The following is a 12,734-nucleotide window of genomic DNA, read 5'->3' on the forward strand; positions in this document are numbered from 1 at the left end:
CCCTGTGAGGCAAGCTGTGATTTCTGATATTGGGCTTTATAAATAAAATTGATTGATTGATTAATCAGCAGTATACATTTAATAAAAGTGTAAACACAGAAATGTAGTTATAAGCAGATATTAGTGTTTGTTAATGTATTGGGCAACAACTTACTCAGCTCCCATTAGTGAAGGACAGCAGTGAATGACAATAAAATGAAACATAGCTGTAATAATATGAAATGTGTCCAGAAGTTGTAATCATTGATAAAAAAAAATGCTGCAAAAGTGCCCCAAGAAATAATGATATCAATTAATCAATCAATCAATCTTTATTTCAGACTCAAAAATAGGTCCATATCCTTAATAATAATCTTTATTTCTAAAGCACTTTTCAGAACAAAGTTACAAAATGCTTTACATGGTTGATCCCGGATTTAAAACAATGTGGGACCCAAGCAAATAAAATCAGGGAATTTTAAGAAATACAAAGAACATTGAAATAAAATAAAATAGTTAGCAAGAAAGGGTTCATAGTGGTGGCCGGATGAATCCACCGAAAATCTTGGGGTGGCACAGCAACACCACAAGCTATACTGAATTTCAGAAAAAGCTATTATGCTGTTAATTTTACTGCACTGGGAACTTTTAATTTTGCAGTATTTTGTTTTTATGTGTCATCATAAAAACGACAGTAAAAGGAACCTGAATCTGAATGTGTTGGAAGTCTATAGGCTAGTAAAAAACTATGACAGTGGAGAGTTAATACTTGCATACTGATATGCTGTGTTTTCCTATTTTACAGTTAATGTTACGACTTGTCTGATGTGCATAGACTAATACTGTTACAGTAAACATTGAGTTACGCAGCCATCCTATTCTAATGTGTTATGTATCTGTACATGTTAGGTGATTCATTGTTCTTCAAATAGGCTGAATGTCCTTTTCCTTTAAAGACAAATATACAGATTTAATTTGAAGGAGTAAACAAAGCATCATTTTATTAAAGGACAGACTCCTATCTATCTATCTATCTATCTATCTATCTATCTATCTATCTATCTATCTATCTATCTGATATATCACAGCTCAGCTCAGTGATTTATATTTTTCAACAAACAAACATGAAATAAAAACTAGTTTGAAACATTTGGAACACCTACTTTCAGTTAAAAGCACAGGTATATAGACACATAGACCAATAGATTGTCACACAGATGGATAGATACACCTGAGAATATGTGGGTGAAACCACAGAGCTGTTTTTCTTCATCTTGTGAAGACATTTTCCCTGGTAAGAGCTGTGTGACTGCTGGGTGAGTGATACTGTAAGTCTTTTCATCTCAGCCACACTGAGAGCTTCCTCCTCACACCAAACACATTTAAATCAGTGTTGTATTTCTTTTTGCCGTGGCTTTAGTTTGACGTTCTCTCTGTTCAAACTGTGACCTTCAGTGTCGGGGGCATGTATGCGTCACTATGTATGCGTGAGGGGGTCTTTCCTACAGCTGATGTAAAGTCACATTCACTGTATCTGAATATGGGGAGAAGGTACTTCGAAGGAAAATGCCCCTCATGTGGAAACAATTGAGGTTTGCCTTTGAGGGAATGCAGATGATTATGTTAATAGGACGAGTTGGAAAATAGTCAAATTAGTTTGCTTCTGAAGAAGTTCAGCACATGAGTAGTTTGTTCCTGTGTCAAACCCTCATGATGTATTATAGACTGTCTGCTCTTGTGACAGACACAGTTTTTATTTTCTAATGTTAATGAGCAGTTAAGTTTTTTTAGGCCCCAGACCTTCTGATTTATTGTAAACACTGCTGTGGTTTAATTTCAATAACTGATATGATTATATGGTGTATGTGTAGGTGATGAGATATAATGTTCCACTGAGCTTTACTGGCAGAGGAAACAATGCACAGATAAAACAAATGCTCTGCTGAGAATTTTTTTAAATTGTGTTTGGTCAGCATTTTGTTTGCTGGTGTGAAGCTGAAGACGGAAACCTGACTGTGTATCTGTGATGCACAATGTAAGTGCATGATAAATGTTTCTCTCTGAGTCATGGCATTCTATGAATATTACTGCTCCCTAATCTTTTATTTACTTGTCAACAGATGTTCTCTTCATCTTCTGCATATATAAACTGATTTTGTACTTTATCGTGTGTCCTTTTGTCTGCTGTGTATCTCAACAGGTTTTTGCATATGTAAAAGAAAGTCAAAAATCTACATTTACTTGCAGTATAATCTTAATTTAGACTAAATGCACAGTTACAGTAAAACAGTAACCGTTCTCTGCACAGGCTATTGCAGTGTGTTAAAGTTGAGTGGAATCTAATGTTCAATATTGTTTTGTCTGGTTAAATTTCCACACACCAACCACACTGATGCCTTAGTAATAATGAAATGAAGCCAATGATCAGTTAAGCTGCACTTGTTTCTTTGAAAATGACAAAATATTCCACCCAGCTCTCAACAACAGTAAGACTGAAAGTATCAGTCTGTGTATGCATGTGTGTCTCTTTGTGTATGTATGAAGTGAGGTTTTCATTCTAGCTAAAGGCTTAACATCTGTCCTCACCAATTAAAACTGATAAGTAAGATAAGATTTGTTGCTTGAATAAAACCCTGCAAAGTTTCAGTGTGAACATGACTCCTTCAATACTGGCACCTGCAGAGACACAGCCAGAGGATGCAGAAGTGGCCAACTCTCCAGATGCCTCTGCAGGAGACGAAACTTGCATGCAAACCCAAATTATGTGCTCACATTTGCATTATTTTACAGCCTAAGTGATTTAAGAGACTTTGCACTCTACCCAGTAAGCTAGCTTAACCAAGAAAGGAAATATTGTGTGTTCACTCAGGCTACTCTTTACCTACTAGAGGTCGCTGTAGATCACAGAATGTTTTACTTACTGCATATTTTGGAAAAGAAATTGAAAGAAGAAGAAGCAGTAATTTTCCAGAGTTAACACTGCATTAATGCTGTGTCAGATTAATCGGAAAAGTTCCCGTGAACTCCCCCTCAAGTCAGAATAACATGACTATGGAAAGTCAGTGAAAATTTTGGTACACGAGTTGCCCAGTTGACGTCATATATTCAGAAACACAGCAGACAAAAGTTAATGTTTGGTTGGTGGTAATAAATGTATTATCAATTCACATATTGCGTGTCTATTTTTTACTCACATGATTTTGTGATATGGTATTAGGTTGTACCTGTAGTTGCTGTCCATGTAGAGGGACCTAGATTAGTTAGGAAAGTTAGTTATTAGCATTCATTGAGTACAGCAATTTAAAGCAGTTTCAGGGGATGTAGTGGTGCAGCAACAAGTCTGTGACAAAATCACTTTGTAATACAAGTTTTCACCCTATATTTCCATAGTATAAATCTTCAAACTGTTATTGTGTTTGCTAAATTCTGTGAGCAAGACAATACAGCATATCCTCTTTTTAGCGTCCATATTATTTCCAGAGTGACCCTAATCTCTTGACTACACTAATGTTGGAAGAACTACATCCGTTTCTGGAAATGGGACTTTCTGAGGAGCATGTGAATGCAGCATAAGTTAATGAAGTCTCACTTTCTTTCTTACATCTTTACTGTTTGTAGAAGCCCTACTTGGTCTGTGGGCCCCTTGGACCCTTTAAATTAGTACCCTTTGTTCCCCCTGTGCTACGCCCCTGAATATAAGCCACCAAGATCTGGCCTGCGCAGGGTCAGCTGTTTTGGGGCACTTAATTATAATGAATGTGTGGATTTGGCTATTTTAACTTAAAGCAACAACGCTTTTTAATTTAAATTCCCGTTTATTGGATGTTTATCCATGTTTTTTTCCTCCTGTACCGACCTCTACCGGATGAAAAATAAGGTGTGAAGACCGTCAAACAATTGTTCTTGCGCTGCTCTAATGACACTACGGTACCGGCGCTATGCATTGTGGGACACAGACTAAGATGGAAGCGACCACCAAGAGCATGTCGAAACCGCAATAACATATAGTTTTAAGTGTTAGACCTCCACATAACTCTGCAATTTATACTTCGCTGTGACAATAACAAAATATTTAGGTGGCACAACATCGCAGCTGGACGTTGAAACTGGTAATGTTCATGAAACTGTTTATAACGTTGCTAATGTGCTAGCTAATGCTAAAGCTAAAGCTAGGGGTCAATGTAAAGATTCTTTAAAGCTAACGTTGTGTTTGATAGAGAGAAACCCGACCAGGCAACGCGTTAAAACCCTAGCAGAGTAAACTGGCTTCCTTACATATGATGTTATTGTGTTATTGTAGAAAACATGTCTGTACTGGGAGGGTTACTGAGAGCTGGAGTGTCCTTCTGTCAGTCTGCTGGGACTCTGCTCCACACAGCCAGAACCTTTTCTACTGGTGAGTACTGAGACTGAGCTTAATGTGTCACACAAACAAGCTTGTTTGTGTGTCTTTACTGTAGCAATAGTTTTACTTTATATGCATACAGTGTGTGCATTTTTGAGTTATTTTTATAACTAGACATGACTATTAATTAAATGATAAGTCAGGTGCACCCTGGGGAAATTAGGTCTTACAACAGCAGCAGAAACAGACACATACCAATCCAAAACTAGTACTTTATACTGCATATCAAAATTAGAAACCTTTTTTGTAGTAGTAGTAGTACAAGTAGAGCAGAGTAAACAATAATAAATCACCTGAGGCCAGTTTAACTAAATTTGCATTCTTATAAATATGCATTAATGAGACAGTTAGGGTTGCAAAAAGCGTTTATCGTTTAATCCAGTGGTTTTCAAACTTGTCGTGTCCAAGGCACATCAAAGGGCAAGCCAAAATCTCAAGGCACACCTGTATTTACATCTGTGCACAACAGCTTCTATAGCATGTGTTATCACTCTTATCATGATTTAAGACAATATAAAGAAGAAAAAATATGACTGGCAGCTTTCGAGATACTGTCTAGTCTAGTCTAGTTTTCTTTCATCGGTAGGTCGTCTTTGCTGGTGCTTTATTGTAATTTGCTCCGTACATTAACGCAATCAATTGTCCCACATAGCTTTCTCTTTTTAAATGTTATCATCCCTCACAATGTAGAAAAAGTTCAGTCTGCACACTAGATACAGCTCCAAAGATTTAATGTGAATATCATCACATGTGACGTTTCGGGCACAGACCCTTCATCAGACATGAAACTGGTACAGAGACACACCTGCTTAAATCAGTGTCAGGGATCACCTGACAGGTCATGTGATGTGGTAATTAAAAGAATAATAAAACATACACATATATGATCATATCTAATCCCCAAAGTACAATACAAATGATCATCAATAATGCTAATAATCAATACACAACAATAATGATACTCACAATCAGAAAGTGAAAGAGTAAGATCGAAACATCTTGAATATCACATGACGAAGAACAACAGGTATAAACCGTCATACTGTGATGTAATATCAAGAAGAAAAAAGGTAGAAGAAATACCTGAAAGAAGAGGCGCCTCTGCTTCTCTAAAATTAGTGATATAGAAGATCAAGACATTTCAAAGTGTCCACAGCTATATACAAGTAGAGAAAATAAGAGAAAGTCATGTCAACATCACCCCTGGAGCAATGGTGCCATGTACCAAAACCCACAAACAACCACAAGCTCAAATGCTAATGTCAAACACAAGGTAATCATCATCAAAATACAAGAGTCAACATCATCATCATCAACATCAGCATAATAATGGATCAAACACAGAGCAAGCATACAACGCATAGAACAGTCAAAAGGAGGTGTCACAGGAAGGGCCTCAGGTCTTTTTTTTACTTTTTAGAGTAGCAGAGGCGCCTCTTCTTTCAGGTATTTCTTCTACTTTCTTTTTTCTTCTTGATATTACATCACAGTATGACGGTTTATACCTGATGTTCTTTGTCATGTGATATTCAAGTTGTTTCGATCTTACTCTTTCACATGCTGATTGTGAGTATCATTATTGTTGTGTACTGATGTGAAGTGATGTGTATTGATTATTAGCATTATTGATGATCATTTGTATTGTACTTTGGGGATTAGATATGATCACATATGTGTATGTTTTATTATTTTTTTGTTTACCACATCACATGACCTGTCAGGTGATCCCTGAAATTGATTTAAGCAGGTGTGTCTCTGTACCAGTTTCGTGTCTGATGAAGGGCCTGTGCCCGAAATGTCACATGTGGTGATATTCACATTAAATCTTTGGAGCAGTATATAGTGTGTGGACTAAACTTTTTCTACATTGGTGCCTCTTTGTGGTCCAGCACCTAGGCTAAGTCTTTTCTAGGTTGTGCGTGTCCTTTTGTTCTCTTTCGTCATCCCTCACATTGGCTGTCAATCAGGGCTTTTGATGTGTCACACACTAACAATTCCCATGTGGGAATGGTGACAAATAGGTCCCCAGTGTAGGTTTTTTTTAAAATTAGATTTATTAGAATACATTTTTTAGCTAGAGTTTCCCTCATTATTAGGAAATGGGTGCACACAACATACTCATACAGTCAATAAAAAATTAATTCATTACTTTTTGTATCAGCCCAGTTGAATATTGCAATAATAATGTGTGGTTATCACCAAATCCCATGGCACACCTGGATTGGCATGGCACCTTTTGAGAACCACTGTTTTTTTAAACAATCTATTGTTTCCTGAGTTCCAATGTGATGCTTTTATAAAATTGTTTTTGTTATCTGAGCAGCTGTCTAAAACCTATATGTTTACAGTTTACAGTGACATTATAAAGTAAAGGCAGCAAAATGTCACATTTGAGAAGCAGGATCCAGTGGATATTAAGCATTTTTGTTTAATACATGTCTTTAAGATTGATCCATTGTTCTGGAATCATTTTATGTTGCTCAACTAATCAGTTAATCTTTCAAATCTAAATTTGGTGTGTTGGGCTTGGGCGGTATCATGCTATTAAGGTATACCAGGGTATACGCTCATCTTTCTCTGAAACTCATGGAGATGCTATATTGATATATTGCTATATTGAAAACAATAGTTAGCATGTTAGCCGTTAGCCTAGATACAGCCGGGGCGCATAGTAGCGTCAGACCTGTTAAAACGTAAGTGAACGGGCATACTTCAAGTGCAAAGTTAGTCCACTAAACAAGCTTTTTTTCCACAAAGACCGCCTCATATCGTTTGGATAAATGTCAGAGAACATATAGAAAACGACATGTAAACGTGTTGTCTTACCTTACCGGTGTGCTGCCATGTTTATTTACCATTTAGCTCTGCTTTCCAAAGCGCGGCCGAAATATCGCGAGAACAAGCAGCGATCTCATACCGTGCCTGAAATCTCGCAAGCTCTAGATAAAGCCCAGCTGAATACTACTCCAGGTGGAGGTGTCTCGTCCTCGGTCACATCCAGACCTTGAAAATAAGGCTGCAACTGGTCCCATTCCTTGCAACAGAGGCATTCTTCTGTGGGCACTGGGGCACAGCATTCACAGGTACACCATCAATCTCCAGAGCTACGCAGCCTTGCAGCAGCCATTCCTCCTCTCTCGTCCTCTACCTGTTGCGCCTCTCTCTCTCCCCTCCTCCGTTCTTCAATTTCACGAAGCTCTTTGTCAGTGTATTCTGGCTCAAATAAATAAGGGCGGCCATCAAACTCTGCAAAATCAAATTCCTCCTACACAAAGTCAAAGTCTGGCAAAAAGTCAGCCATTATTCTATAAATCTTTCATAAAATAAATGAATGAACTTTTCAGGCTACTGTCCGGTTCTGCCTTCCAGTTGTTGCTGCTTGTTCTCACGATATTTCAGGCACGGTATGAGATCGCTTCTTGTTCTCGTGATATTTCGGCCGTGCTTTGGAAAGCAGAACTAAATGGTAAACAAACATGGCACCACACTGGTAAGGTAAGACAACACGTTTACATGTCGTTTTCTTTATGTTCTCTGACATTTATCCTAACGATATGAGGCGGTCTTTGTGGGAGAAAAAAGCTTGTTTAGTGGACTAACTTTGCACTTGAAAGTTGCCCGTTCACTTACGTTTTAACAGGTCTGACGCTACTATGCGCCCCGGCTAACATGCTAACTATTATTTTTATGTCACTAGTCACTTGAAACAAATTTAGGACGATAGGAGACAGGTTGAAATAAACCGAAATTTCCCTTTAAGTAGCATACAGCACACACCTCCAGAGGTCAGTCTCTACTTGTAGAACACGCAGCTGACCTGTGAAACATGGCGACTGCAAGTGGCAGGGTTAACATTACAGGACAGGTAAACAGTCAGCGTGCAATGACGGATAGAGGCTGCGTAGAAAAACAGCATATTTTCACATCTAACTTGGTGAATTAAGAGTTTATTTCCACCAAACTAGAGTTGGTGATTGTTTGAACCATCTACTGTATATAAAGATAGACGACATGTCTCCACTTACCCCCACTGTACAGAAGTGAAGCTAAAATATCCTAGATACGGCCGCTGCTATCTTGCGCTGATGACGTCATTTGGAGCCAGTCTGCAAAGTAGCGAGCTCCACAGTATCAAGTTTCCTGCACATACACCCATCCGACCAGTTGTGAGCAGCAGTATTGAATACGAGCACACTGATTGGCTCACACAGTTGTCAATCAAGTTGTTAAGTCCCTGTTTTCTAGCATTACATAGTTAATAAAAACCAAACTTATTAGAAAAACGAATACTGGAACAAACAGCAGCGTGATCAAAACTGCCTTAAATGACAGACACCTTATTTGGGAAAAATTTATTTGATGTATACTATGAGTTTTTAGTTTGGCCCATGTCCCATCCAATACCATGGAGAGGGCGGGCTTTATGAACTGTAGCCGGCTGCCAGGGCGCAATTGAGGTGTTTCAGCTTAATTTCTGGGCAGCTGTCTTGTGTCCATCTTTACATTTACAGTCTATGGTTGGAACAGTGGACTAACTAACTAGACGACTAACAAGACTAGTGTGAGATGGTTGTGGTGGAAGGTAGCATCGTGCACAAATACTGTCATGTACTGGTGAAATTTCAGAAAGGTATGGAGGTATGAAAAAATAGATATTGCCTAAGCCTATAATATATGTGCAGAAAGATTTTCATGAAACAGTGTGCTTTCTTCAGGTACGTGCCATCAGATTAGGATGCATTCCATTCCAGAGCTGAAGAAGGTGGACAGGTGGACTGAGAAGAGGAGCATGTTCGGGGTTTATGACAACATAGGCATCTTAGGTAAGTGTCCTTAATCAGTTAAATTCAGTTTGAGACATTGGGATTTGTCAGTTTATGTTGGTTTTATTAAAGAAAAACAGTTTTTGTATGATTGTCAGGGCATGTAATAAAACTGGTGGGATGTACTTTGCATCTGTGGATCTAGATTTGTCTTAAATGTGATTAGTTAACTGCTTGCTGTTTGCTTAAAAGACAAATTCTGTATACAATAAATGTAAAACCAAATTAACACCCTGGTTCATCTTTGCTGAGTTTAGATCTCTATTCCACTTCCCAATTCTTCACCAGCTGTACTTTTCCTATAGTTTTACTTTTGTTTTCTGCTCTTCATCTCACACACACTGTGCACAAACTGATCTCCTCCCTTCATTTCTGCAGGGGACTTCAAAGCTCATCCCAAAGACCTCATCATGGCGCCCTGCTGGGTGAAGGCTTTCAGAGGCAACGAACTGCAGCGCTTAATAAGAAAGAAGAAGATGGTGGGCGACAGAATGATGACTCTGGACAGACACAACTTGGAGAAAAGGATCCGTTATCTCTACAAACGTTTCAACCGCTATGGCAAATTCCGCTAACGTTGAACAAACCATACTGGCAAATACATGTGACCAGCCAATAAGGACTGATGGAAACTAGCTGTGTGTTTCATGCTGTCAAAGTGCTGTATGTCGCCATTTTTTTTCTAAGTTATCATTTTCATATGAGGAGAAGCTTTGTGTGATTCAGAGCAGTATACTTCCTGTACTTCTGTTTGATTGTTTTTGGTCCTATGACCAACACAAAATTTAAGATATAAAAGCCAAAAAAAGACTGGAAAAACAATATTTGTTTTATTTCTTCTAACCAACAGAAGCTCCCTCAGCTCCCAGACAGCAACAAGCTGGTTGCTTTTGCTCGATAGCTGTAAACAAATGACATGGCGGTCTTGCCTGAGAATCTAAGGCTACACCCACACTAACATGTTTTTGTTTTTAAACGCATCATTATTGCTACATTTATGCTTAGTGTCCACATTAGTTTTTGAACCCCTAAAACAGAGACCTTTGAAAATGCTGCTGACCCTGTTTTAGTTTGAGAACTCAGGGATTGTTTTTTAGTGTGGATTCGTGGAAGTGTAGACTTTGGAAAACAGTGATGCAGACACTCAGGTTTGCTTCTCGATTGTGTCTTGTCAGTCTCAACATGCCAAAACATTATAGCAACATCTACACAACTTCTGTGATTTCATCTTTCTTGTGTGATAACTCCTTTCCCATTGCCTTGGCTTCCTCCAGTGATGGATAATGCCCCCTGTACCACTCTTACATGTGCCAGTATTTGCTTTGTAACAACCCCTAATCTCTTTTTTTCGGCTGACTTGACCGCCTTATACTGGTGTTTCTTTGAGTAACAATTCCACCTCACTGCCAGTCCAAGCTAAAATGTCTCTGGTTTTACTTTTTGCCTTGTTTGCAATATTTTCTCGAACTAAGCAACCAGCCACAGAGTAGACAGTCTGTTTCCTGTTTACGCCAGCAAGCACATGTCCAGTGTATATGACTGGTCGAGTGATATGTATCTTTAGGCGTGTTGGCGTGGATGAAGGTCATTTCTGAAATAGTGCTAAAATGCTTCTGTGTACAGAGATTGTTTTCATTTTACAACAGTGCTCTAAAATGAAAACATCAGTGTGAAGAGAGCTAAGATCAGCAATGGAGCTCAAGAAGAAAGAAACCATTAAAATAATAGCTAAATATTGAGTTTGCATGGGCGTCACTGTGCTGCTGTGATAACCGCAACTCTTCCAGGAAGACCTTCCGCAAGATTTTACAGCCTAGCTGCAGAGATTTGCTCCCACTCAGCCACAGAAGCATCAGCAAGCCCAGGCTGTGATGTGGGGTGATGAGGCCTGGCTCCCAGTTGGCATTCCAGTTCATCCCAAAAGTGTTGGATGGAGCTAAGGTGAGGGTTTTGTGCAGGTGAGTCAAGTTCTTTGATACAAAACTGTAAAGCTTTTTGGACCTATGTTTTGTGCAAAGAGGCATTAAATCTGAGTGGTCATAAAATCATTTTGAAAAAGATAGAAAGAAAAAGATACATGTACCTGCGACTGTAATACTGAATATTTACAGCTCTTCACGCCTCTAATAACTATTTACAACACAGACGTTTGCAACAGGTGACAAAAATGCTTTGATTTAAAAGTCAAAAGGCTGAAAAACAGTTTCTGTGAACTTGTGTAATGCTGTCGTAACATACAGTGAACAGAGAATAGATGAAAATTTTCCTTTACGTAAGTGTAATTGTTTTGATGATTTCCCTTAAGTTTTCTTTGATTTCCTCTCAGCACCACAGTAATTTCAAGTTAAAGCAGATCTCACACGCAGTAGTTACTCTGACATCTTTAGAATGTAGGAGGTGCAGTGAATGTTTGATGTGCTGCATGTGCAACCTTTCAGAAATGTCAAGTCTGTATTGTGAGGGAGGGAGAGATAAACAACTTCCAGATTCAGTTTCTTGTTTATGCAACTCTTCCTTCCCTTGCTAATAAAGTATTGCATAGGATCATGCAACAAAAGCCTGTGGTTCAGGTGTTTCCTCTCTGACCCCAGTGAATTCTGATCCTGTCCACCTGAAGTTAGCGCTGGAAGGATTAGTCAAGTTAACTGGAAACTATTCCTATAGCTGATCATTCATTTGAGGCATTTGACTTTTGGTCCCAGCTTCTCAAAAATAAGGATTTGCTGTTTTCCATCTTAAAGTTAATTTGTCAATTTGTCTGTGGGTTTCACAAAACAAACAATTTTAAGACATCGTCTCGGGCTATGAAATTTATGATGGGCATTCTTTCCACCACTTTATTAAATTTTATTTTATTAACAAAAATGTGAATAAAAACACAGCCTTCAAACATACAATATGTAATGTTCTGCTGCCAGGGGTCCCTTAATCAAAACCGTAACAAAAGACGGAGCAATGCTGTTATTGCAGTCAGTTTCTTCTGGTTAGAATTTCTTCACTGTTTATTGTTTAGGAGGTTTTTACCAGGAGCCGAATTACCTGCAGAGATCTTTTCCTCTTCAAAACAAACGGACCAGGTGATTTAAACTGATAAAAACACTGAATAAAGCAGTTTCACATTAATGACTAGTGTTTTTCAAATGCCTTTTGGCACATTACGGAGGGGCTGGAGCCAATGTTTGCTCTGCTGGAAACATTTGATAGCATGACATGACGACATGACATGACATGACAACTTATGCTTCTCTTTAGAAAATAGAAGGACAATTATTCAGTCTACTATAATCAGTCTTAGATTATGGTGATATTTTGTACATGCATGCAGCTCATCCACACTAAAATCACTTGATACAGTCGACCACAATTATTTAAGCTTTATTACTGGGGATGGTTTTAAAACTCACCACTGTGACCTGTATCAGAATGTGAGGTGGTCTTCTCTCACTGTTTGAGGACAAAAACATTGTCTCCATTTTGTGTACAAGGCATTGGTAGGAAAGCTACTCTTCTATCTCACTTCTCCTTTA

General features: G+C 38.5%; 1 protein-coding gene across 1 annotated transcript; it reads left to right on the plus strand.

Annotated features, from left to right (window-relative positions):
• Nucleotides 1-3,924: 3,924 nt before the first annotated feature.
• Nucleotides 3,925-10,029, plus strand: mrpl51 (mitochondrial ribosomal protein L51). Its single transcript, XM_033640078.2, has 4 exons — nt 3,925-4,088; nt 4,280-4,375; nt 9,100-9,207; nt 9,586-10,029. The coding sequence occupies exons 2-4, from the start codon at nt 4,285-4,287 to the stop codon at nt 9,780-9,782; spliced, it is 396 nt and encodes a 131-aa protein (XP_033495969.1). The 5' UTR covers nt 3,925-4,088; nt 4,280-4,284; the 3' UTR covers nt 9,783-10,029.
• Nucleotides 10,030-12,734: the final 2,705 nt, after the last annotated feature.

The sequence above is a fragment of the Epinephelus lanceolatus genome, chromosome 10 (genome assembly GCF_041903045.1).
Source record: "Epinephelus lanceolatus isolate andai-2023 chromosome 10, ASM4190304v1, whole genome shotgun sequence".
Taxonomy (NCBI): domain Eukaryota; kingdom Metazoa; phylum Chordata; class Actinopteri; order Perciformes; family Serranidae; genus Epinephelus; species Epinephelus lanceolatus.

Bases quoted from the DNA above. Each gene is read 5' to 3' on its own strand.
- mrpl51 (XM_033640078.2), top strand. From the start codon at position 4,285: ATGTCTGTACTGGGAGGGTTACTGAGAGCTGGAGTGTCCTTCTGTCAG. The intron at 4,376-9,099 runs GTGAGTACTGAG...TGCTTTCTTCAG, and splicing joins AGCCAGAACCTTTTCTACTG to GTACGTGCCATCAGATTAGG. The intron at 9,208-9,585 runs GTAAGTGTCCTT...TCATTTCTGCAG, and splicing joins TGACAACATAGGCATCTTAG to GGGACTTCAAAGCTCATCCC.